Here is a 27,721-nt window from a genome sequence, read left to right as displayed (position 1 = left end):
ATCTCTCAATAATTCTCTTTCTCCTAAAATATATGAAACCCCACATACAGCACAGTCTCCTAAATATTCCCAGTACTGGCAAACTTTTAAAGATGGATCCTATATCTGACAAGCGGTAAAAAGTCAACTGGAACACTCCTAAGACTAAAGTACATGACAATGAATTAATGATAATGGAATTAATTTTCTCTAGTGCCTCAAGTCGGCTCTCAAATATATCCCAAAGGGAGCATCTAAATTTATTTTGAGAAACAGCAGCAACATTGGAAGCATCTACATTCTCAAGGGATTCCTTTGAAGGGTAATATTCATTGCCCACACAATCTCTGACACATTAATCAATTCTGGTCTGATCACTTTAAAACAGTGGTTTTCTAACTCCAGGATGGATCCAAATATATGCTGTCTACAAGACATTTATTTTAGATCTAAGAACACACAGAGTTGAAAGTGAAAAGAATGAAAAAGACATTCCAGGCAAGTAGTAACCAAAACAAAAGCAGCTATCCTAGTATCAGGCAAAATAGACTTTGGGTCAAAAATAGTTACAAGACACAAAGAATGACATTACATCATGATAAAAGGGTCAATTCACCAAAAATATATAACAGTTAAAAGCACACATGAACCAAACATCAGCAGTCCAAAATACATGAAGCAAACATTGACAGAACTGAAGGGAACAAGAGACAGCTTTACAATAATAATAGGAAACTTCAATGGCCCACTTTCTATCATGGACAAAATAAGGAGACAGAAGATCAAACAAGAAATACAGGATGTGAACACCACCACAGATCAATTACAACACTCCACCCAACAAAAGCAGAATATTTTTCTCAAATGCACATGGAGCATTCTCCAGCAACAGCTGTATTTTAGGCCACAAAACCAGTCTTGATTAATTTTAGAAGACTGAAATCATACAAGTATCTTTTCTTATCATTAAGAATGAAACTAGACATCAACAGCAAAAGGAAAAACTGAAAAATTCAGAAATACGTGGAAATTAAAAGACACACTCTTCAACAACCAATGGGTCAAAGAAGAAATCACACGGAAAATTAGAAAAATACCTTGGGACAAGTTAAAATGCAAACGGAACATACCGAAGTTTATGGGATACAAAAAAAGCAAGACTAAAATGAAAATTAACACCTCTAGCCATCTAGATAGAAAAAGAAAGATCTCAAAACAATGATTTAACTTTATACCTAAAAGAACTAGAAAAAGAACAAATTAAACTGAAAGCTAGCAGCACAAAAAGAAACGGTAAAGATCAGAGCAGAAATAAATGAAATAAAGAATATAAAAACAACAGAGAAAAATCAATAAAACTAAGAATTGGTTCTTCAAAAAAAATCAACAAAATTGACAAACCATTAAGTTTGATAAGAAAACAAGAAGACTCAAATTACTAAAATCAGAAATGTAAGTGGTGACATTACCACCAATTCTACAGATTTTAAAAAAAGATTATAAAAGAGTACTGTAAACTACTGTATGCCAACAACTTGGATAATCCAGATGAAATGGACAAATGCCTAGAAACACACAACCTACCAAGACTGAATCATGAAGAACTGGTAAATCTGAACAGACCTCTTACTAGGGAGAAGGCTGAATCAGGAATCCAAAACCTTCCAACAGTGAAAAGTCCAGAACCGGATGGCTTCATTATTCAACATAAAAGAATGAACACCAATCCTTCTCAAACTCTTCCAAAAACTGAGGAAGACGAAACACTTCCTAACTCACTCCATGAGGCCAGCAACACCATGACATCAAATTTTAGCATGGAAAGCTGAGAACAACACTGATGGCTGGGTCCCAACCCCAGAGCTTCTTTATAACTCAGTAGGTCTGGGGTGAGGCCAAGAATCTGCCGTTTGAACAAGTTCCCAGGTGATGCCAATGTCACAGGGATCACGCTGGACAAACAACTGCCATGTGAAGCTTCTCACAGCATAAGACCTGTGTGGGAGGACCTCGTGGGGCCAGGTACCCACATGCCTCCAGAGTAGCGCACTCATCTCCTCAAGGCCCACAGACCACACAGCAAGAGGTATGTCTTATGATGCCACGTCGCTTGGCCAGACATCCTGGGAGTGCCAGCATCCTGACAGGAGCACTTTAGGTTTCTACTTTACTAAGCACTTTTGTATACATTCATGTATTTCACTCTTCATATAAATGAATTGCATTTATATATAAATACATATACATAAATTCATTCCACAAGGAACCAAGGGTGGTAATAAGTGTGACTCACTCATTCCTGTGCCAATTATAAATTAAGTCATAATTCAAGTCCTGAGACACTCCAGTAATTCCAAAGAGCATGAAAGCCTCATTTTCACATAATAGCCATTTCCTAGAAATAGTTATTGTACTTTTTACATTTTGTACTCTTTCAAAATGACTATCAGGCAAAAGAAACCCAGACTGATGTTTACAAGCTCTTACAGAGCATTTGAATGTTTCTGATGCTTAATAAAGAAAGGAAAAGGAAAAACCACTGTCATTTATTTCCTAGCTTTTTAAACTGAAAGATTTTTTTCTGATAACCTGAGTAAATTGTTAATTTCCATCATTTTCCCAAAATTCCTCTATTTCATGACTCTGATCCATTTGGTTTGGTAAAATATGAGACATTAAAAAAAAAAGCAGCAAGAAATGTGGCCCAGTTCTTATTTTTATGAAAGTATGAAAATAGTCTTAAATAACAGATAAACTCCTCAATAAGTGGGCCTAACACTGTACCCAACAAAGAAATAGGAAATAAGATTTCTCACCGCCAGGTCACTATATATATGGTCACCAAAATACAACACTTTGGAGCCCCTCCATCCAGTAAGCTTCAAAAATTCATACAAATTGCCCTGCAATAACAGAAAAATATGGGTGTTATATTGCATTATATAACAGGTAAAAGGCCTGTGTTTTACATTTAATATTCTGTCATTATTGACCATGTCAATAAGTATTCACCAGCCATGTGATTTCAGCAGCTAAGACCTACCCATGATTCATTTCATCAATTATCTGATACTAGACATCTGCCTTGCTACCTATTTTGTAAGTAACATCATGATAAACATTCTTTAGCAAAGCTTTAGCTACCTCTTAATAGTTTTCTTAAGCTAGCTACATCTTAATCATTTTCTTCTGCTAGCTTCCTAGATGGGGAATGGCTGTATCCAAGCTAATCTTTCAGGCCTAGAAAACATACTTAGTGCCAAATCCAGCAGTCTGTTACATATACAACAGGTATGAACGAGTTGGACAGTATATAATATGAGGAATGTACCACCCGGTATAAAAAAAACTACACAGTGCTGTTCTGTGATTTTATGTTATAAATATTATATAAATATAAAGTGTTTAAAGGATAAAATTAAAAAAACTAATTTCAGTAACACAAAAATGGACAGCGATTCAATCATTTACTCAACATAGGAGAGCTTTATATGAAACCAAAATATATCAAAACTGTACCTAAAACACAGTTCATCAGGAAATAATTACTAATTGGGATAAGATGCTATGGCTATGTAATTGATGCCACATTTCTTAAAGAGAAACTTCTATTTTACTACCAGCATTCTAAATTTTATATCCTACAGAAAAAAATGCTTAAAAATATATTTTTTTAAAAGCTGCTCAATTCTGAGTTAATTCACACAGAGCACATTGAAAATATATTGACTTAGCTTAAATTCTGCCACCAAGTTATACACAGTCAGTTCAAGCAGAGCGCCCGGGACTGTGCCTGGCACGCAGGGAGCCTCAGTGAAGGCCAGCTGTGACATCATTATAACTGATCACAAATCACATCGACCAAAAGGACAGACGGGTCACAAGATACCTGCTTGTAAATCTGGCCTTTCTGCAGCTTGTAGATTTTATCCCAGAGTAAGACACCTTTCTCATTCACCTTTCGGAAAGGTCTAACAACAGAAACAGGAAACGTTACCATGTGTGGCAGCAGTGCAGGCTGTGTGCTGGATGAAAAACTCCACGGTTACCGCCCTGGAGGGAGAAACGAGCCCCACAACCCAAACCAAACCCCACCACCACATTCCCCAGCCTCGTGCAACACATCCCATGCTGCAGACCACGGGATCCAGAGCGGGGTAGTGAAAAAAGAACGCCAGAGTCAGATGAATTTGGAAAACACTGTGAGCTAGACATGTCCCCCTTTAAAAGTTACTGATGGGTCTGAAAAGCCCTCCTACAAAGAAATTTTCTTTAACCCAAATTTTCTAAACTTACTCAACCGTGCAGAAAATGTTTTACAAAAAATAAAGCTTATAGAAATACTGCTTATTACATTCATCCAGCTTTGTATTTGAAATGAAGCCAGTCTAGATACAAGGCACATCAGAGAATCGGGCATATTATTTTATGATGGAAAATCGGAAAAACAGAACAAAGGCCTCATTCCTCACCCTGGGTGTGCTAGTCCAAAAAAAACACAAGGTTCATTTGTCCTTTTTCTTTATTTAGGTAACACTTATTTGAACTGCTTTTCTGGTGAGAAAAATATAAACTCACTGCAAAAAACATCTGGAAAATATAGGCAATTACAATAAAGAAAAAGAAAATCATCCATAATTTCAGTACCAAGGTAGAAACACACCAGTTCAGTCCACATCTTTTGGTCTTTATGTATCTGCTCTCTTTCTCTTTTTTGTGAACATAAAATGAGGATCATTTCTAGATACCGCTATGTATCTTCTCCTCTCCAAGGCTGTGAGCAATTTCCCAAGTGATTCATATATCATTTTTTATAGTCAGGAGATATGTTCACTGCTTTCAAAAAAAAATATCTCATTTTTAATGACTTCATAATATCCTCTCGTATGGATGTTCCTTAACCTTCAAAATTATAAATAACAGAGGGATGAATACAGGTAGAAGATTTTTAATCCAGACATCTAGAGTGAGAGCAAGTGAACTGTGCTGGGTTCCTCCAGGGAAAATCTAATAATCTAAGACACTGTCCTGCCACTGTGTATAAATATGACAGAGGAGGGAGGTCCATGGTGAAAGGGGAGATGAGGTCCTTCCCCCGACCACTTCCCTGAGATCCAAAGAGAAAAGGCCAGGGAGCACGTTATCAGTGACGAAGCAGCCAGTCAGTGATGACAGCTACAGGCACGTCTACACCTAACTCCCAACCACAGATGGAGCATTCTCTTAAATTCTCAGTCTCTGCACATGGTTCCTGGTTTTGCCTTTTCTTCCAGGACTCACTGTGACACTCAGGAAACTGGAATTTAGCATCACAAGAGGAATTTAATCCACTCAACACTGACTACAGGACACCGAATTATCATGCTTTAAATCACCTAACATAGGAACTTCCCTGGCAGTCCAGTGGTTGACATTACCCTCTGCCTTCTGATGCAGAGGGTACAGATTCCAGCCCTGGTCAGGAGACTAAGGTCCCACATGCCTTGCAGCCAAAAACCAAAACATAAAACAGAAGCAATACTGGAACAAATTCAAAAAAGACCTTGAAAATGGTCCTCAAAAAGATCTTTAAAAAAGAAAAAAAAACAATAAAAGATACATCCCAGAATGGATATAGTGTTGCTGTTAAAAAACAAATCACCTGGCAGAGGGGAAGACTGCAGGTTACCTACTGCAGGACAGAGTAATGTGGGTAAAAGTGTTTCAAATGTAGGCCATTATTCCACAGATAGGAATCATTTTTATAATCCCAGTGCAGTACCTCTCAATGCCATTGACATTTGGGGACGATGACTTCCCTGGTGGCTCAGACGGTAAAGAATCTGCCCGCAGTGTGGGAGACCTGTGTTTGTTTCTGACTTGGGAAGATCCCCAGGAGAAGGAGATGGCTACCCACTCCAGTATTCTTGCCTGGAAAATTCCATGGACAGAGGATCATGGCAGACCGGGCTACAGTCCATGGGTCACAAAGAGTCGGACACGACTGAGCGAATAATACACTCTTGGTGAACAGGTCAGTCCCCGATGTTAAAAAGACATTTTAGGACACTTGACCCTACCCTCACCCCACCTGCCACGAAATGTTAAGAGCACAACCCAAACTCCCATGCCTCTCTTTCCCAAAGCTACCATGGCAGAAAGTCTTTATCTAAGTCTGGGTAGAGATTTACTCCATTTGATGCAAAACCTGTGTTGCAGAGAAGTTCTGCAAAATCTAAGGACACTTATCAGTGCACCATTTAGAGCTCTATTTAAAGAGCTACTCACCAGGTGGCTTGTTGTTGCCATTTTGTTACACTTCACAATGCGTCCGCATAGACAGATCTAATTTACTATGTGATGTTAAGTTTGGATTTTAACTGCTGTCCATCCTTTTCTTAAAGACTGACTCATAGGACTGACATAGCCCGAGTTAAATCAAGAACTGTTTCAATAATAAGCTATCTGCTATGTACATACTCATCCTACCTTTCTTCCAATTACTTGATAGGAGGTTTATTAAGTATCAAAAGCTATGATGTGAGATGCTTGTGATGTTCCAATTGTATTTCACCAAGACACATTATCACAATATCACCAAGGCACAATTAAGTATTCAGAGCATCAGACGAATAAAGTCTGGTCTCTAAAAAGACAGGCACCTACCTCCGCTTATCATTAAAGAAGTTTGGCTTCTCAGCCTGAACGATGACCACATCAAACAGGTCCCTCCAGTCTTTTCCAACAATATACCTCATCCCTTTGTCCCTAGAACAACATGGCAGCCAGGTTAGCCTAACATTAAAGGGATTAACCTTGCAATTTTTTCTTTCAAATGTTCAACTATTTAAATACATAGAACATTGGAAGTGAGCCAGAAACTAGGGAGGAAACACAGAAGAACTTACACAAAGCTACTGGGGCTGTTGGTGATAAGAAACATCTTCTTGCCATGATCAGCCAGCTTGGCCAACACCGCGCGGGTCTGCTCAGCGTAGCAGATGTACTTTTCTAAAGAGCAAGAGGAAAACGCACACAGGGTTTCAGGGTGAAGTCAGCTAACCTGCAAGCACTTCCTAAGGGGGGCGGATGGATCCAGCACTGTCTGGGGCACTTGAAGGGGAGAAAAGCCTTCAGGTTTGAAGCCTGGTTCAAGTCAGTATATTGGTGCCCAGTGAATCAGTAACCAAGACCTTGCCTCTTCAGTCTAAATGGAAAAAACTTAAGTGGCTGTTGCTGCCAGCTCCTCTACTTGAGTCAGGATTATGTCAACTTCTGAGACAAAGGGGAGGGAGACACGTGAGGTGCAAGGATGCAAGGTCCCTGCACTGCACTCAGAACAGGTACTGTGGGGGGCTTCCCTGGTGGTCCACTGGTTAGGAATCTGCCGGCCAACACAGGGGACACAGGTTCAATCCCTGGTCTGGAAGCTAAAATCCCACATGCCACAGAGCAACTCAGCCCACGCGCCACAATTACTGAGCCTGCGCTCTAGAGCCCGTGAGCTGCAACCACTGAATCCTGTGTGTTATACAGCCCTTGCTCCACAACAAGAGAAGACACTGCAATGAGAAGCTGTCGAATCCCAACTAGAGTAGCCTCCACTCGCCATAACTAGAGAAAGACTGAACACAGCAATGAAGACCCAGCATAGCCAAAAATAAATTTTTTCTTTTTTAAAGAAGAGGTACAGACCTGGAGTGAGAGTAAAATGCCTACATAATTATACAGCAAAAGGAAATGTAGATCTTCACGTAATATCTGGTACATACCAATATCTGCTTCAATTGCTCTGTACATGATCCCTTTGGTGTGCACGTCCCGAATTGAATCCTGTCAAAAGATAGGTTTTTAATCAGTCTGAGTATAACTGAGATAGTCTAAGTGAGAGGACAAGCGAAAGGTCATTTAGGATAATATCTGTCTGCAGAGTCTGGCAACCAAGGCACTAAATGAAATCTAAATTCTGGTCCATTTATCATGGGCAGGAAGAAACTTAAGTTTCCATGGTGATAGCAGCAGGTTCCAGTGCAATTTTCGAAAGAGTCACTTGGAGGAGGCAATTTGTGTGAACAATTCTGAATGAAGTTCCACAGGATAGTCATTTATATGCCGTATGAGGGCCAGGTAATTTCAGGTCACCCCGACAAAGGGAAGGACTGCTGCTTTCATCTTTGCACCCTTCTCTGGACCCCAACAACAGACTCTGTGACCTAAAAGAAAGAGGCAGAGACCAATAGGATAGGATCCTCCTCTCTTCAGTGCTACCAAAAAGGCAAGGAACTGTCAAGGAGCTTGGAACGCAGGCAGAGCTTTGATCCAGCAGGCAGACACAAGGAAGAGCCTGGCAGAGTGGCAGCCTGATGCCTGGCAGGTGTCAAAGCACAGCTCTGCTCCTAGGGGGCTCTGAGCAGGTCTACTACACAGGGGGGCACTCCTGGAAGCACACAGAAACTTTCTGGAGCCTGTAGCAGAGGACTGGGCTGCAGGAAAAGCTGGGCCATAAGAAATTCCATGGAGAGAGGAGCCTGGTGGGCCACAATTCACAGGGTTGCAAAAGAGTCAGACATGATTTAGTGACTAAGTAACGAGCACAAAGCCTTAGAAAACTGATAGGTGCTTACTGTCAGGAACAAGCAGCTCCTGATTGTAAACTCACCCTCAATTAGCTTCCAGCAAAGGCCTGTTTCAACTGCACAACGGCAGAAGGCAGTGGTTAAGAGCAAGCCGGAGCCCAGCTTCCTGGCCTGAAATCCAGGCTCTGCTACTTACTAACGGGAAGTCCTTGGGCAACTCACTCAACCTCTCTGTGCCTCAATTTCTCCATCTGTAAAATGAAGGCGATGGTAGCTCATGGCATTCTTGTAAGGATCAGATTAATTAATAGGCATATAGCATTCAGAAAAATAGTGCCTGGAACACAGTAAACTCTCCCTGTGTGTATTCACACACATGTGTGGCAGTTAACACTTCAGAGTAAAAACTGAACTCTGTAGTAAACAACCTTCCTCATGAATGCTAAGGGTTACAGAACTCCAGTAATTCTTAAAAATTCTTAAAGATGAAGTACCTGTGTGAGCCAAAACAGAGACTGGAAACTAAATATTTAAATTTAGTTAAAACAATACCAAACTGATATTGAGAAACTGCAATTCACCCTGTATTTTCTAAAACCCATGATTTGAGGCAGTAAATATTTAAACCTAGTCATGAACACATAATAAAAACATTGTAGTATGTATATACAGATCTTTTACAACTGTATGCTCAGTCACTCAGCTACGTCCGACTCTTTGGGACCCCATGGACTGTAGCCCGCCAGGCGCCTCTGTCCATGGCATTTTCCAGGCAAGAATACTGGAGCAGGTTGCCATTTCCTTCTCCAGGGGATTGTCCTGACCCAAGGATTGAACCCTCGAATCTTGAGCCTCCTGTGTTGGCAGGTGGATTTTTTTAATCACTCCGCCACCTGGGAAGCCCCTTTTAAAAATACAGATATTTAAATTATATATATAAAGATGCTTAGAAATATGCATTAAAAATATATATTAAATAAACAATATATAAACACATTTTTAAGTACTGAAAAAAGCTCAGACAGCTTAAAGAATGCATCTATAAACACACATAAATGTGAACATAAGTTAAAATACACAAATACAAAATTATTTTAATGATGTGGGTATGTATATGCACACAGAAATCCAGGTAATAAGTAACCTCTTCTTTTAACAAACAATTTGACTCATTTCCAATTCTCCTAACCCCTTTCTTAGGATTTCCAAGGTTAAACTGCAAATAAAAGAGGTTCCAGACGAAGGACGATCTCAAACACACAGCCGACAATGGAAGCCAGAGATTCTATTACTTCTGAGCTGGAAGAGGTGCAGCGTGTCACCCCCCATGTCTACACGACCTTGACGTCTTTGTACAGGTGCACCGGTTCGTAGTCGATGTTGTTCTTCAGGAAGTGCTCGTTCACACAGGACAGCAGGGTCATCTCAGGCAGGGAGAAGATGTCCATGAACTGCTTCATGGTGTTTCCAGAACTCTGCAGGCAGGGAGGGAGGCTTTAGCAAGGGAGCCAACGCCACAGCAGGCTTTACATCCACCGGGGGATCCTGGTCATCATCGGGCTCCCTCCCCACAAGGAAAGAAAAATTCTAATAAAAAAGTAAAAAAACGTTCACCCTGTTTCCTGTCCTTCATGGCAGGGCTGACGTCTCACTCTAAGTGCAAACGGGCTTTCCAAGGAAATGCCCTGACTTCCCCTTGAAAGTCTGGCCAGCCTTCCCTTTCTGTTCTCCTTTGGGTTCCATCCAATTTTCAGCTCACACTCTTTCATCGCACACAGAGGAAAGGCAGTAAATTGATTTTTGCCCATGTGAATAACATAAAAAGCCGCTAACTCTCCTGAATTTGAGCCATCACTCCCACCCCCTCAAAAGCCCACGTGGGAGCTTGGAAAAGAGCCTTTCCCTGAATACTTGCGATTTATAAGACTAAGTTTACCAGGTGACTAGGTATCTTCCTTGCACTTTGCTAACACAAATAAGAGACTGCATCTAACAGGACAAGAAGCAAAGATTCTAAGGGCAAAGAGGACCACGAAAGTTAGAAAGGCAGAGGTCTCCCTTCGGCACAGAGCAGTGTGCTGTCCTGCTCTTAATCTTGGAGGAGGCGACAGCTGCTACAATGACAACCCCACTGACTTCTCCAAAAAGTAGGGACACGCCTGGGAAGGTGCTGGCAAATGGGGGAGGGCTGCAAGGAAGGTGTGAGGAGCCTTCATCAGGTAGGGAGGAAGGGCCGAGAAAGGAGAATCATGAAAGAACCCAGGAGAGACTCGAACATACTCACCTCTCTCAAACTGAGGGTCTCTCAAAACACAACCCTAATTGCCTTCTTGATTCCTTGTGAGCAGAGAGTCTAGTAGTTTAAGATCCTAAAGCTACCAGGCCACATTTCGTAAAGGAAAAAGAGAGGCCACTTTAAATAAATAATTTCTCATTACCTTCCCATAAAAGTCGCTCATCTGTTCCAAAGGCACGTGGGAGCCCTCGTACATTTCAATGACCTCCTCATCGGGGACCACGCTGAGGCCTCTGGGAAAATCACAGGCAGGGCAGTTAGCATCAGTTAGAGACGGCAGTGATGTTCACACCTCCAGTGACTGCTGAAATTTTTCAGCTGAGGTGCAAGACGCTGTTGTCACAAGGAAGCAGGAGGTGATGCCCCTGGTAACTGCTACAAATAACAGGCAAGCTGCTACTATTACCACCACCATCATTGTGCTGGTGGTGAGAGCAGGAAAGACAGTAGCTGACACCACGTGGCACCTACTGGGTGCCAGAAATGAATTTCACACAGTCATTCACTTCATTCTCAGCAGACTCAGGAGTGAGGCACTGTTATTCTTCCCATTCTCCAGCAGAAGCCACCAAAGCATAGAAGGTCACAGATCCTGCTCAAGGTCACCAAAGTGAAAGTGGTGGGTCAGGACTGGCTCCTGGGCTCTGCGACCACCACGTCACACTGCCTCCTTTAACAAGGCACACGGTCTCCTAGTGACTCGCTCTGGGTGGGTTTTGTTCTTTTTTTTTTTTATTATTATAAATGTTTTTACTACGTTAGGGAGAGAGGCTGGTCTGTCCCGACCACTCTCCTGCCCTCCGACGCTCTACCCTAAGAAGATCAGTGCTGACGCAGAGAGTCAGGCACCAGGCTCAGGCGGACCAACCCCCACGTCAGGATGCCGGACACCACCTCCAGCAGGAATGATCCCAAATGCCATATCACAGTGAGGCCAGGTTCCCCACCGGTAAAAACAGAGGGAACACGCCCCACCTGCCTGCTTCTGGGGGCTGCAGCAGAATCTGTAAATGAACCCAGCTCCTCCGAACACAGGGAACAAACACTGGAGTGTGAGCGGCCCAGATGCCACCCCTGCCTCTGGCGCCTGTGTGTGAGCAGGTGCTTTCACCTGCAACTTAATGGTCTCAGACTTCCTCCCCCGGAATCGCCTCCAGAGCCCCGTGAAGGGAAATGTCTGTCCCCCACCCCTTCTCGAGAGGAGAAGGCACCCGAGAAACAGACTCCAGTGGTGAGGAAACCGCAGAATGAATGATGGCAATACCATGCTGTGCTACAATTCAGCTCGAATTTCAGTTCCTCACGCAGCTTCTCACACAAAACCACTCAGTCAGTATTAAAGTACATACAAAACATAATTCATATTTGACATGCAACTTTAATGAAAACATCATCTCAGCCTCTTTCCGCCATTCTCCACTCCTGTCTTACTTTCAAAAATATCCAAGGGGAGTCACTGGTATTTTGCCTCCAATCTTGATTAACTTGAAACAACTACTGGCCTTTGAAAACAAAAAAGCACTGTGCTTCCCTTCCCTCTTTGCTCCAGAAATTAGATAAGACACTGGGACTACACCAGCTTCTTCTAGACAGTGACCTTGGAAAACCACTCTGGCTAAAGCAGCAGCAGTAAGCAGTACACGCCCTGAAGGATCTAACACCTAGAAAGAGACTCAACACAGTAAACAGGAACTCTGCCGGGTGAATTACCTTTCTTTCCCCACACCAGGACCGCACTTCCAGTCCTCCAGCAGCACTGCCGCCTCCAGGACACATTTCCAGGCATGTGGCCACACAAGCCACATCTCTAAGGTCCATATAACCAACTACCAGCTCAAAAGATGCAATGAACTCAGTAGGTCACAGTCAGCTGGATTCTGCTGCAGGCGGTACCCACAACAGACAGACCTGCTGGAGCCGGGCTCAGAGGGACAGTCAACTGCACCTGAGCGTGGCCTACACCAAAGCTGAAGTCACAATGAAAATTACTTTACACACCCTGTGTGTTTATGAGAAATAACAGGTAGGAGCACAGATCTGAACGAGTCTACCCTGGGTTCAAATCCCAGCTCCCTCAACTGCTGAGGGATTACCTGGACAAGGAACAAGTAATTTAACCTCTTTGGGTCTTAGTGTCATTTGTTAAATGAGTGGCAAAACCAGTACCCACTTCCTGGTGCTGCTGAGAAGATTAAATGAGTTGCTATGAAGAGAACGGCACCCAGTATATGGGAAGCGCCATCCAAGTTCTATGCTATGGCTATGATGGGAACAACCCTAGCTTTTCACCAGATTCCTAAAGAGAACTTGAAATGCGGGTGCTGAACAGGCCTGTGGAGGGAAGTCAGTCTCCCCCTCGGCCCAGCAGTGCTCACTTGCACAGCCCACACGTAACCTGAAAGCCACCCAGTGAAGGGGGATGCAAGGGCATGGGGCTCAGAGGGGAGCAAGGCTGAGGTGTGCACATACTTCCCCTCCATTCACTCACTCATTACCCTTTTAGAGGGGAGAGCGGAGGAAAGGGACATTTTCCCAGGGGCCGCTAGTGGTAAAGAACCCACCTGCCAATGCAGGAGCTGTGAGAAACCCAGGTTTGATTCCTGGGTCGGGAAGATCCCCTGGAGGAGGAAATGGCAACCCACTCCAGTATCCTTGCCTGGAGAATCCCATGGACAGAGGAGTCTGGTGGGCTACAGTGCAAAGGGTCAGACATGACTGAAGCAACTCAGCACGCATGCTGTCCCAAGCCTGCTCTAGTCCAAACAACCATCCGCCCTGAGGTGGGTGTTGGAATCGTGCCCATTTTAGAGAGCAATAAACCAAGGCTTTGAAACAGACGGTCAAGAACTGGCTCGAGGTCACACACAGGTTAGAGCAGCGGGGCTGGGGTTCACACTCAGGAAGTGTGACTCCGGAGTCACACCCGCTCTCAGCACTGAGGGCCCAGCCATCTTTCCAGGACCTCAACCTGAGCACTCCTTCCCCTTTAAATGCCTCAGTGGCTCCTCCGACCTAGCCCAATCCATACCCCTAACATAACAGACAATTCATCTGGAGAAGGAACAAGGTAATTAGGAGCCACAGGATGGTGTGGCCCAGAAGAGAGGAGAGAAAGACCATGTCAAGCTGAGAGGGTGAGGAGAGGCCTTGCCACCTGTCAGCCATGCAGAAGGACGAGTGAGATTTCAAGAAGCAGAGAGGAAGGAAAACCGCATCCTGGAAGAATGCCAGCCTGCACAGATGCAGAGCAGTGAAAAGGAGAACTCAGAGGGAAGGTATTTACCTGCTATTTGCACAAATCTGGCATCTACTCCCTCTGAGACAGGCTGAAACTGTTAGAAAGAAAAACTCCCTTTCTCCACTTGACCTGGAGCGGAGGGTGGAAGCCTGGTACTGCCAGGGATCACCACGCGGAGGGGCCTGCTCTGAGCAAACCCAGACAGGAGGAGTGTCAAGAAACAGAAAGAGCACTGACAACAACCATTTGAGCCTCTGGAGCCAGCTACACCTGCAACCAGATCTGTCCCTGGACTACACCATTAGTGAGTCCAAACGAGGTTTTTGTTTAAGCCAGCTTGAGTTGTGTCTCAGCCACTTGCAACCACGAGTTTTAACCAATCGAGGAGGTGAAAGAGCTATGTATGGAAGAGGAGAAAGCTAAGGATTTAGAGAAGTTTGATGGAATATTTAAGAGATCTGGGCTCTATTCCTTAGACAATGGGGAGCCATCCAGGATTCAGAAGAGAGAAGGGGGCTGTTGAAGGCAATGCTTTAGGTAAATCAGTCTAGCAAAACATCCAGTCTGGGGGCTGTGCTGCAAAAAACCACCGGAGCCCAGGAGAGAAGGGGTAAGTGTCTGAGTCCAAGAGTGGACGGCAGAAACAGAGATGGAAGGACAGAGTCGAAAGATCTGCTGAAGACTGCCAGTTAACTCTCAGACATTCAGAAATGCTGCACATGGGCCAAGAGCACTGTCAGGAGCCAGACTGTCTGGGTCTGAATTCTACTTCTGTGTGGCCTTGGGCAAGTTACTTATTAACATCTTTGGGACCCACAGCAGTACCTACCTTCTAAGATTATTTTGAGGATCAAATGGGTTAACTCACAACCCTTACGGCAGGACCTGTTGCACTGCAAAACTCAACACTGTTGAGTTGCTATTTATTATTACTACTACTATTATTATTTGCCTCATCACCACCACCTCTTCTCCCTCTTGAAACACCACTAAAATGATAGTAAAAGAATAAACTGCTCAAAAGGTCAAAGGAAATGAGAGCAGAGACATCAGCACATCAGACATTTCAACGTGTTTTTGGAAAAGTTGGTGAAAGGAGGCCCCTGACTCAACAACACTGAGAACAGAGCCTGCAGTGGGACCCCAAAGACAGGAACTGATGAACCAGCACAGATCCCCAGAAAGACCCAGCCATACGAGGCACCAGGAAGCTACTGCAGGATGTGCTCCAGCAAAATGAGGTAGTATAGTTAGAAAGAGGAAGAGATGAGAGCCGGGAAACAGAGAAAGTAGCAAATTGAAGTCCCTGGATGAGCAATCAGAGCAGATCAGAGTAGGAGGCGGTAGTCAAAAAAAGAAAAAGTGAGAGATTATGTAAAACATTTTTGAGTTGTGGGGAAATAAATGCCTGCTTGATATCTGTGAAGGAACATTTAGGAAAAAAAACTAGATAGCTACATAGGAAACTAAGCAAATAAAAACTGAGATGATTATTAAACCGAGGAAAAACCAAATGCTGCACAAGAAAGAAAACAATGCACTACTTGCTTAAGAATGAACAAGACCTGTGGAATCATGATGCAAATAAGATGGTGAAGCAACCAGAGAGGGATCTTAATGAGGTTAGGAAAATGAGGCTGGAGATGGAGCTGCATGTGTGGGAGGGCCAAGTCCTCAGTCCTCACAGCAGGGACAATGTCCAGAATTAATAAATTAGGGAACAGAAGTATGAGCACATTATTTAGGAACAGAAAGAAAATACCAAATATTTATACATATGGTAAAGAACCTGCCTTCAATGTGGGAATCCTGCGTTTGATCCCTGGGTTGGGAAGATCCCCTGGAGAAGGGAAAGGCTACCCACTCCAGTATTCTTGCCTGGAGAATCCCACAGACAGAGGGAGCCTGGTGGGCGACAGTACATGGGGTCACAAACACTCGGACACGACTGAGTGACTAACACTTTCACTTTCACATATCTATATATACACACACACACAAACCACAGTCCTCAACAGCATCCCCAAATTCGAGAATTAGAAAAGGCAAAACCCTTTATTTCAGTTACGAAGATCTCCCACTGAGCTCAGTACTTCTAATTCTAATAAACAGGAGGAAAAGAGACAATGTCCAAACTACTCAATTATCATGGTGGGAACGACCTGCCCCACCCCATCCTTCCCTACCTCCTCTGCAGGACCCTCACTCAGGGGGCCACCATCGCCTCTGGAGAGCTCGCCCTCCCCAGAGTCCTCCGAAGGGGCCCCTAATGGCCTGAGCATATGGCCATCCTAGCCCAGGTCACTGTAGACTGCACTCACTGGTTTCCTTGTGTGGCTTCCCACCTACGCTCCAAGCCCCTTGAGGACATCCTCACAAGCCAAACCATTAGCATCTAACATGGCAGTGGCCCGATCAATGTTCCTGAATGACGCAGGGAGCAGGTAAATGAATGAATGCTTTACAGATACACACTGCAGGGTCCCAACACTGAACAGTCAGGGAGTCTTGAAAGCCAACGCAATTTGGTTACTTGAAGGGGAGGGGATTAAATTTACCTCCTCTTACTCTTACCTGTAGACGGTTCCCAACTGGATATAATGAAAAGCATCAATCTTCATCAAGACCGCCTTCAAAAACACAAGCACACGCACAATTAAATTAACGCACCACAAATTGCATACTTAATGAAAGTTCCAGGTGTCATTGTGAATCCTATCAACATTAAGTTGTCGTACACAAAGAAACACACTGTATGTTTTTGAAAGGTTTGCTTGCTAATTAAAGCACTGTGCAGCCCATTAAGGAAATGATCTGTCTGCAAAAAAAAAAAAAGATATGACAACCAGCTCCTCCTCAAAACATCAAAAATGACTATTTGGATATAAGTAGTATTGCCCAGTGGCTAAATGCATTCAGGCTCTTCCAATATACAGTCTCCTGAAAAAGACTTCATCCAAAAGTGTTTTGGATAATTTAGTTCTGCAGCCCCAGAGAACATAATTTCAAATCAATTTATGCATTCAGCAAAGAAAAGCACCAAGAATACATTTTATTCCTGATGTGCTAAACTGTAGAAAAACGTAAGAATTACACCTACCCGCTGCACGTCATAATGCAGTCCACGAATTGCAAAGTCTGGGTCATACTCATACTTCCTGATTTCCACGGGATACTAAGAAGGAAGAGAGGAACTGGTTTTAGCTAACGACGTACGTAGTAAGGTCAAGGTCAAGACAGCATCCACACTTGGCCTTTGTTCAGAGGCTGAGGCGGCTGGTGCACCTGGGTAGGAAGCTGTGGTCAGAAGAGACAGACCTCAGCTTGCCTCCTGCTTCAGGCCAAGCGCCTCCAGGCCACAGAGCCCCCTCCCCTTTATCTGCCCACACACAGAGAAGGCCTCAGCCCCCCAGCCTCCCAGGCCTTACCTGTTCTCACCTCAGCTGCAGGAATGCCTTAGCCTTCCTCCCCCTGGGGCCAGAGACACCCTGTCCCAGCACACGGTTCCCTGTTGTGGCTCCATTGCTGGTTCAGAACCCATGGCCTGGCTCCCCTGCTATTTGCTAGTCATAAACCTGTCCCTCCTAGTGCAAAAATCCCAGCCCCTTCTTTATCCACTACTTTCCTCTCTCCCCAGATCTCAGAAGTAGATTCCCAGTGACCCCACTGGTAGCAGGCCCCACCGTGCCCATTTGACAGAAGGGACCTCAGAGGCTTCGGATGAGACAAGCTGGCCCAGGCCACACAGCAGGGGTGTGGAGGGGCATGGGGTCAGGGTCTCCCCGCTGCCCCTGCGCTCAGAGAGTGGACCTACCAGCCAGAATATCCACTCCTGCATCCAGGGAGGGTGTGTCCCCACGACCTCCCAGTCATGATGGAATCTGCTTACGTAAAGGCCGAGGCCACCATCAGCCAGCACGGCAGCCCCCCTGCGTGACAGCACTGCCATCTCCTCGTGAGCAGCCAAGGTCACGCGTGTGCGAGAACGCCTCCTGGAACCACCAGGCTGACCCACACACAGGGAGTAATTCCAGCCAAGCTGCACGAAGCGCTGAGTCAAATGTCACATTTGGGCTCATTTATCTAACACCCTTCACGTGTGCCAAGAAATCACTCAATGCTATTTATTTCCACTCCTGGGCGTTTCCAAGAATCCTGCACACTGTGCATGGTCCTTCATTTTTACTAACACACTTCACACACACAGACACACATACACGAAAACTCTGGTTGGGAACACCCTTAACAGTAACATCTGGTCGAGGAAGTCAAAGACACTCCCATCAGCCAGGAAGTGACACGTCTCTCCAATGACCTACGGCTAGATTTTCTGGACTCATATAGCTTAGAAAGTGATCACCAGCCAGAAAAACATGACTCACCCAACGTGTCATGAAAACTTCCCTGACAGCAGAAGAACTATAAACAATAAAAGACCTTTACTTGGGGTTTTATTAAAAATCTGATTTGGGCATCGTCTGGGTTTCCTTCAGTCCCTGGATTTGTTCTCGTTCTGAGTGCAATCTGGACAGGCTAGCGTGTGCAGGCAGAGATCAAAGTTTCCCCTTAGACTGCTACAGAACTGTCCTTTAGAGCTTTAAGTAAAGTTAACACTAAAATGCTGCAGAGAAACGCAGGAATTCCATGTGCATAATTCCTAAATTCTGCAGCTGGTCCACATGCCCCCCTCCTGATAATCAATCACGGAGCTCTGGACAGAGCTGCGAACCTCCACATTACAACACTGCCTGTGAGTTATAAATATGATACGTCCGCTTTTCAGAGGTTTCAGTTTGATATTTAAAGTAACCTGAACTATGAGTCTAGTTAGAAGAGAGCAAAAGCGTATAGAAATAAAGTTCTCCAAAATCCACACAGAACATGAAGCCAGGACAGAACAACCTGCATCATGATACTTTCTTAACAGGTGGAATTCAACGAGTGTGTCAAGTGTTCACAGAGCACATACTTTGTGCCAAGGCCTGGGAATGCAGTCGTGAACAAAACTGACACCATCAGGACTTCTCTTGCGGTGCAGTGGGCAAGACCCTGAGCTTCTGCTGCAGAGGGCATGGGTTCGATCCCTGGTCAGGGAACTAAGATCCTGTATGCTGTGCAGCATGGCCAAAAAAACTAAAACAACAACATCAAAAAAAAAAAAGAAAAAAAAAACTGACACCATCTCTGCCCCTAAGAAGTTTCCATCCTATGGTGGGCAGGCAAAACAAATCAACACTTGTACAGAGCTTCAGAGTGGTAAGTACTGCAGAAAGAATGCACTAAAAGGGTTTGGAAATCTGAGGGGAAAAAAAAATAAAGAGCAAGGCTTCAGGCTACCTGGAGCCAGGCAGCACGTTCCACCAGAGGAACTGGCAAGCACAGAGGCCCAAAGGTAGGAGCGTGTGTGGCGGTTCAAGGAGTAGCCAGGTGGCGGGTGTGGGAGGAGCGCAGTGAGGGCGGGCGGGAGGAGGCGAGGTGGGTGAGGAAGCCGGGGGTCCAGGAGCACTGGAGGCCTTCAGTGTCACTCCAAGTGTGATGGGAAGGCTCGAGGAGATTCTGAGTCCAAAAGTCAGGTGACTAGTGCTTAAAGGTTCACTCTTGCTGCCGAAAGGAGGACAGACGAAGGGGCAAGAATGGAAGCAAGGGGCCCAGCCTAAGGTTACCGCACCATCAGGTGGGAGGTGATGGTGGCGTGGACCAGGGTTGAGGCAGCGTGGGAGGTGAGAAGTGGATGGAGGCAGGACATGTTTCAGTTGAATATCTTCTGAATGAGTGAAAAGAGAGCTCACAGCTGCAGAGACTGACTTCCTCTCACACAGCGCGGCACCCGAAGGGAGATTAAGACTCATCCCTGCTTCGGAAAGATCCCACGTGCCATGGAGCCACTAGACGCGGAAGCCACAACTACTGAAGCCCGCACCCTAGCGTCTGTGCTCCACAACAAGAGAAGTCAATGGGAATGGGAATGCAATGGGAATGGGAAGCCTGCGTACCACAACGAAGAGCAGCCCCCACCCCACTCACCGCAGTGAGAGACAGCCTGCATGCAGCAATGAAGACCCACCACAGCCGAAAAAATAAATCCATCTTTTAAAAAAAAAAGCTCCCACTCTCTTTTAACAAAAGAAGAGAGAATGGATAATTATGAAGAGGCTGGAACATTTACATCTGCTTTTAGGGAAGATGCTAAATTGCAAACTTGCTGCTCTATTACTGTGCATCTCAAAAGCAGATGTCTCTCATCTTCTCAAGTACTTTTAGTCTTTGGCAGAAAAAAAAAAAAGGAACCAAACTCAGTGCTTCCAACAGCATCGTGGAAGAATCATTTTCAGATCCAAAACCAGAAAAAAATTTGCATAAGCATAATTGCCTCTATTAATATGTCTGATATAATTAGTGTTAGGACATACTTCTTTTATCAAAGCAACAAATAGACATAATGGGAATGAAATTTCAACTATCTTAAATCAAGAAGCTTTTCTAATCAGAATGAGTATACCTTTCTTTCCCTTATTTCATCTCTCTTTGCCCACAAATTTCATAAATTTTTAATCCTCATGAATATTTTATTTTCATCTGAACAATAAACCCATAGGATAGAAAGAAAAGGTGTTACTAATCCCACAAGGGGCAATGTGAACAGAAGACAGCATCTGTGCCTTGCAAACAGACAGACTGAAGTTCAAATTCGAGGACTTCCCTGGTGGCCCAGTGGTTAAGACTCCACCTTTTGGGAGTGGGGACTGGGATGGGGAACACATGTAAATCCATGGCTGATTCATGTCCATGTATGGCAAAAACCACTACAGTAAAAAAAATAAAAATAAATTTACTCACTAAAAAAAAAAAAAAAAGACTCCACCCTTCCAATGCAGGGGGCACAGATTTGATCCCTGGTTGGGGTACTAAGATTCTACAGGCCATGTGGTTTGGCCAAGAAATAAAAAATAAATAAATAATTTTTTTTAAAGTTCAAATTCTGGTTCTGCCTTCTTTCTTGTCTTGTGGCTTTGAACTACTAGCTGAACTCGGTAAGTCTCACCTTGCTCAACTGTAAAACAGAGACACTCACTATCTGCAGGGCTGTCATGCAGATTAGCAATAACAGTAGTAACAGCTAATAACAATAGTAATAGCTAATCTTTATTGAGTGTTTTCTATGTGCCAGGCACTTCACATAAATCAACTCCTTTAATTATGACAATAACATTGTGAGCAAAGTACTACTGCTGTGCCCATTTCACAGAGGACAATACTGAGGCCCAGAAGCACTAAGTCTGTTACTCAAGATTACCTAAAGGATAAAGCCTGTGCTTTCAGCCCCCAGCAGACAATGAACAGACGGTGCTGTCAGCATAATGACTTCCGTTTTATAAGTAATATCACAGCAATGATATTTTATTTTTTAAATAAGTTTTATAAGTAATGTCACAGCAAACACTGCAGATGACCTGGAATTCAAACACCAGCTGCAATGCAAGACCCCTTCGGCTCGCGCTCCGGCAGGGTGGTGGGGAGACGGTGGGGCAGACCGGCAGACGGGAGAGCAGGGGCAGGACCACCTCACGCTTAACCTACTGCCATCCTCAAAGTCAGGGGAGAGGTCCGCAGGTCAGACCGAAGAGAAGGGAGGCTCCTGAACAAATGGAGACATGCCGCTGGGCGGAGAGGAGCTAGAGGAGTTTACCTCTGATCAAGTGGCAGTAACTACAGAGAGCTTCATAGCTGAAGGGAGTGTTACTTTGGGCAAGCACCATTCCTGCATTGTGAATAAGGACAGATGAGTTTCTTATTAAACCCACTAACAGCCAAAAGCTGAGGGGAATCAGGAAACACGCTGCATCAAATGGCAAGGACCCATAACTTCTGGACCCTTTAACAACATTACTGAAGGTCTGCTATCCAGAACCAGGAAGCTGATGGTCACCCCCTGTTCCACACTAGTCAGACCCCACCTGCAGGAACAGCTTCAGTTTGGAGCCTCATACTTGAGGGGGGACAGAGCACACAGAAAATGATGAAAAAGACTAGAAAGGAGGCCAAAGGGGAATGGCTGGGAAAACCAGGAATAATCCAACTGGGAAAAGAGAAGATCTGGAGGGCTTAACGGTCCAGTATAACATCCAGCCCGTGACTCAGATAGTCAAGGAGAAAACATTCGTGTTCATGATTTAGGTTTCTAGGCTACTCATGTCCACCCTTGCTCACCCCCAGCCCACCTCTGTGGATAAACTCCTTCCAGACTCCACTGAAATATCACCTTCTCGATTGTTTCCTCAGGCAGGAGGAATTCCTGCAGAGAAATTCCCTCAGGCAGAGAAAATGGTTCAAACCACCCTCCACACAGGTCTCGCTCTCTGTTCAGATGTCTGTAGGGCTCCACCAGGTGGAGGCTCCATAATTTACCTGCCCACAGGACAGGCACCTCCACTAGACTCCTGGCTCTCCAAGGGTAGCACCTGGGTCCTACTCGCCTTCATCCTGCCTGCTTCCATGACAGCTTAGCACAGAAGAGGCACTGAGTAAAGGATGAAGGAATGTGGGAAGGGATAAATGAAGGAAAAAGAAGGTATCAGTGGAAGAATCTCCCCAAGTTCAGAACACCTCTGGGAGTGATGCACTCCAGTCACCTCTCTTGGAATGCTGTGGGGCGTTTTCAAAGGTCACTGGTCAGACGACCTCTGAAGATGCTTCGCGTCCTGGTTCCTGAAATGTACTCCAACTAGACTAGAGAAAACCACGTTCAGTTTAGAGTGTTTCTTTCTTCCTTCTTTATTCTAAGCCCTCAGCAATACTATGCATCAGAAGACATTCAAATATTCCTTATCTAAGAATGCAACCAGGTTCAGTGATGAGGGCAAAATACTGCCCATGATTTGAAGAATTCCTTCTAACCAGAAATTAACTGGCTGCCCCTTCATCAGACTTTGGGAGGACCTATGTCACTTGTTCTGTGGGACAGCATAGTGCGAACGAGCATGGCTGAATCTCCACTAATGAGTAACTTGGGACAGTCTTCTATCAGAGACATCTAAAGATTTTTTTTAAACATACAACTACCTTCCAGGTACAAAGTTTCAGTCAGGCAAGATAAATAAGTTCTGGAGATCTATTATATAGCATAGTACCTATAGCTAACAATATTGTATTCTATACTTGAAATTTGCTAAATGGGTGGATCTTAGTTAAGCATTCTTACCACACACACATGCATACACCCAACAATAACAATAAAGGGAGCAGGAGGAAACTTAGGTAAGTGATGGATAGTTTATGACCTTGATGGTGGTTTCATACACTTATCCCAGAACTCAATGAGCTTTATCTATCTATCTGTCTATCTATATATATATATATATACACATGTGTGTATATATATATGTAAATATATATAGCTTTTTACATGTCAATCATAACTCAAAAAAGTATTTTTTTAAAAGACTATTTTCCAGACATTCATTTGGAATGGAACCACATCTGCTCATACATTCAGCAACAATTTACTAAGTGACATCTACTGTGCTGGCTGAGGTCGGGTCAGCTCAATCCCCACAGGAGGACGGGGGGGAGACTGGGAGTCCCTGTGGTCTTACCCGGTGTTCATTGATGAGAAGGTCCCGAGCAGCATTAAATATCAGTGTGTGAAGGTGTTTTGAATAAAACACCAAGGTGTAGTCATAATCAAAGCCATAGATTTCAATGTCTGACAGGCTCATCTCATTGTTTGAGAAGATGGCATCTGGATTTAACAAGTTGCTCATAATTGAAGGAACCAGTTCTAGAAGTAAAGGAGGAAAAAAGACATTATACCCCATGATAAATAAAGGTTAGCATGACAAAATGAGTAAACAAAATGAGTGAATTAAAGCACAAGAGTAATTAGCTTTACCTTGAAAACATGATGCTAAGTGGAAGAAGCCAGTCACAAAGAGTCGCATATTGTAGGATTCAATTTAAATGAAATGTCTAGAATAGGCAAACCCCTTGAGACAGAAACTACATTAAGTGGTTGCCTAGAACTGGCAGGATGGAGAGAAACAGACTGAATGCTAATGGGCATAGAGTTTCTTTGGGGGGGTGATGAAAATGTTTTAAAGTTGATTGTGGTGATGGCTGAACAGTTGTTTTGATGATACTAAAACCCACTGAATGGGAAACTAACAGAGTGAATTGTATGGTAGGTACACAACATCCTAATGACTTATAAAAAATAATTTGCTTCGACATCACAAAAAGATTTGTTTTTCTTTATAAAACATATGCCAGTTATAGATTTTAGAAGCTAGACAACCATGTAGATAATTAAGTATCACTCATCATACATCATCCAGAAAAAAACTGTATGCATTTGCTACAATATTGCTCTACGCATATAGTGTACATAGTCGACCTCACATTGTACACACATCTTTGTATCCACTCTAATATTCCATTATGTGTTCCATCGTTACAGAGTTTCTGAGAATGTAACTTTAAATCATCATATAATACGATTGATATATTGCGCCAAATCAGCCTTTTACTCATACACATTTATGACTTTTCCTATTTAAGAAACAAAAGCAAAAAAAAAAAAACTTCACAGTAATAAGTACCTTCAGATGTTCACCTTTGCCTTTCTGGTGATTTCCTCCAGACAGATTATTAGAAATGTAATTAACCCCAGGATATCATCAGGGTACCCTGGATTCAATGTTTGTTTCGAGTTCCTGTTTTAAGCAGTTCTATTTGTAAGGATTGCTATTTCAAGACTTCTATCCTTTCTTGAAGGTTTTCCAAAAACTCATCTTATCATACAACTTTCATGAGTTCACCACACCCTTTTAAAAATCTAAGATGCAATATGGGAGGTCAGTGATTTTATTTTCCAACATCTTGAAGCATTTTGCTATTTTCCCATTGCAGGAATCATTTCACCACTGTGAGTACGGGGTGGGAGGTGTGGGTGGGTGTGTACTCAGTCGCTTAGTCATGTCTGACTCTTTGCAACCCCCTGGACTATATGCCAGGCTTCTTTGTCCATGGGATTCTCCAGGCAAGAATACTGGAGTGGGTTGCCACTTCCTTCTCCAGGGGGTCTTCCCAACCCAGGGATTGAACTTGTGTCTGCTACATTGACAGGTGGATTCCTTACAAGTGAGCCACCTGGAAAGTCTATTTCATCATTATTTCTCAATTATTCCCACCCATGATTTTTAATCTGCCTGCCAATGTAGGAGACATCACTCCCTGGGCTAGGAAGATCCCCTGGAGAAGGAAATGGCAACCCACCCCAGTATTCTAGACTGGAAAATTCCATGGACAGAGGAGCCTGAGGGCCCATCCACGGGGTCTCAGCATCAGACACGACTGAGCAACTGAGTGTGCACATACACAAGAAAGCAAGAGAATGGCAGGAACTTGGCCAAGATATTGCAAAAGTAAAAGAAATTATCACTACAACATCACCCTTCAGTTTCCTCATTGCCCCGCCTGAAGTATCGCATCATTTTCAAGAACGTATATCAAAGAAGTCTGAAGATACCATCTTTGCAGTCATTTCCTTAGCTTTCATGAAACACAGTTGAGAATTCACTGTGTGGAATTCTATTTTCCACCCAGAGTGGCAAAAAGCATCAACCTGTCAGAAGAAGGCATCTCACAATTATCAGATGAGTCAGAAGATGAACGCAAAGATACAGAAAGCAACTCTCTAGAGCCTAGTAATGATGGAGAAATTAATCACACAAGTGAAACAGACTATGAGTCTTCAATAACCACATCCCAGATGAAATTTAGGATCAGGGGCTGCATACTATATTTTTAAAGACAAGGAAATATAATATTGTCATCCAGTTATTTCACAAGCAGTCATTTAACACAAAGAACCTCCTCATGCAACATTGTGTGACAAGAACACAGACCATCCCATTTTGCTAAAAGGATATGGGACAGCACTCTCTCACTTTTTATAATGCTTGTGAACCAAAAATTTACCTGAAGCAGTTCATCAATAGACAAATGCTGAAGACAGGTGACTTCATGGAAATAGGTACAAAACCTCCACAAAAACACATGCACACAGAAATAGGTACTAAATCACCACAAAAACACATGCACACAGAAAGTGAACTGTCCACATCTTATGAATGAAATTGAACCGTGTGTATTCTACTACTCTTTACATTAATAAGAACCACCTCTGACTCCATCATAAGAGCTAACAGTTATTAAGGTCTTATTTTTATTAAGATCTTAACCATGTATTAGGGGCTTCCCTGGTAGCTCAGATGACAAGGAATCTGCCTGCAATGCGGGAGACCTGGGTTCGATCCCTGGGTTGGGAAGATTCCTTGGAGAAGGTGATGGCAACCCACTCCAGTACTCTTGCCTGGAGGATCCCACAGATAGAGGCGCCTGGCAGGCTACAGTCCAAGGGATCACAAAGAGTCGGACGTGACTGAGCGACTTTCTTTCTTTTTCTTCTTACCATGTATTACATACTCGGAAGCACTTTGTATCACCTCATTTAATCCTTATGACAACCTTAGCAAGCAAAAGCTCTATCATCCCCATCTGATGTAAGAAAACATTAGAGACACACAGAAATCATACAATTTACTGAAGGACAGACAACCACTAAATGGCAGAGGTAGGATTTGAACCTGGGAAGTCTGGCTTCAGAATCTACACTCTTGATGCTCCTCTGCAAGATTAGGGGAGTCAATAAGCATTTGAGAAGCAAGTATTTATTTTCTAAATAAAATGGAATCAATCTTTCTTCATTTTAATGCTTACTATAGAGTCTACAGTGTTCCCTCCTCCCCTCTGCTCACGTTTTTCTCACATTATCCACTTCTAAAGAGCCACCTGAAATATCCAAGAAGTATTACTTTAACAGGGTGACAACTCTAATTAGGGGACCATATGAACCACAATGACATATTCTGAGCATTTCAGAAGGCTCCTTACACCTGTGGGGTTGGATCCCATTGAGAACCTAACAGAAGCCATGGAATTCTCTCCCCACAGAAAAACACAAACACAAACCTTATGGAAAACTTCAGGGAGCTTGACTCCGAAGCCTATTCATGGTCACCAAGTAAGATGCCACACTACACTAACTTTAAAACCAAGCCTTCACATCCCCACACAGCATATCCAGGCCAAAGACAGCAAATGAAGGAATGAACAAAAGAATGCATTTCTCTTCCATTGATAACCTAGACATGACTGAGTCTACTGAAAATCAAGCAGTCAAGATTCACCAATGATTCCATTTCTTCATTAGATTCTTTTGCCAAAAATCAATGAGATAATAACCTTGGTCTTGTTTTTCTTTTCTACAAATAAGATTCATCTGAAGATAGGAAACACATTTTAAGAATCTTGAAGGCAGACAGTTCACCGGAACTAGTCCTGAGGAAGGGAGAAGCCAGTGGCTCTTTAGCATCCAACGTCGAAGAGCATCTGGCCTCACATTATCAACAGGTCACTGCCCAGGATGTCACTTTCCGAATAGGACCACATAGCACTGTCCGAACGAAGTAAGTGAAGAGGGATCACTTACAGAATGACCAGAAGCTCCTCTTTCACAAATGACCTTTCCAAGGGAAGTTCTCACAGCCTGCTGCCATTAGAAGTTTCCATTTAGACCTGGTGCTGGCAGGAAAA

At 43.6% G+C, this 27,721-nt stretch overlaps 1 protein-coding gene across 1 annotated transcript in view; it reads right to left on the bottom strand.

The window, feature by feature from the left end:
- Positions 1–27,721, bottom strand: part of NT5DC3 (5'-nucleotidase domain containing 3) — a 63,523-nt gene that overhangs the window by 17,104 nt on the left and 18,698 nt on the right. Inside the window, exons 2-11 of the mRNA XM_061125501.1 lie at positions 23,662–23,846; positions 17,169–17,243; positions 16,643–16,698; positions 10,973–11,063; positions 9,875–10,009; positions 7,731–7,791; positions 6,867–6,969; positions 6,625–6,726; positions 3,869–3,950; positions 2,796–2,882 (exon numbers count right to left, since the gene is read on the bottom strand). Coding sequence (XP_060981484.1) covers positions 2,796–2,882; positions 3,869–3,950; positions 6,625–6,726; positions 6,867–6,969; positions 7,731–7,791; positions 9,875–10,009; positions 10,973–11,063; positions 16,643–16,698; positions 17,169–17,243; positions 23,662–23,846 — 977 coding nt within the window. The remainder of the gene's footprint in view (positions 1–2,795; positions 2,883–3,868; positions 3,951–6,624; positions 6,727–6,866; positions 6,970–7,730; positions 7,792–9,874; positions 10,010–10,972; positions 11,064–16,642; positions 16,699–17,168; positions 17,244–23,661; positions 23,847–27,721) is intronic.

The sequence above is a fragment of the Dama dama genome, chromosome 22, assembly GCF_033118175.1.
Source record: "Dama dama isolate Ldn47 chromosome 22, ASM3311817v1, whole genome shotgun sequence".
Lineage (NCBI taxonomy): Eukaryota > Metazoa > Chordata > Mammalia > Artiodactyla > Cervidae > Dama > Dama dama.
The sequence above is the reverse complement of the archived record's forward strand: the minus strand, read 5'-3'. Positions and strand labels throughout refer to the sequence as shown.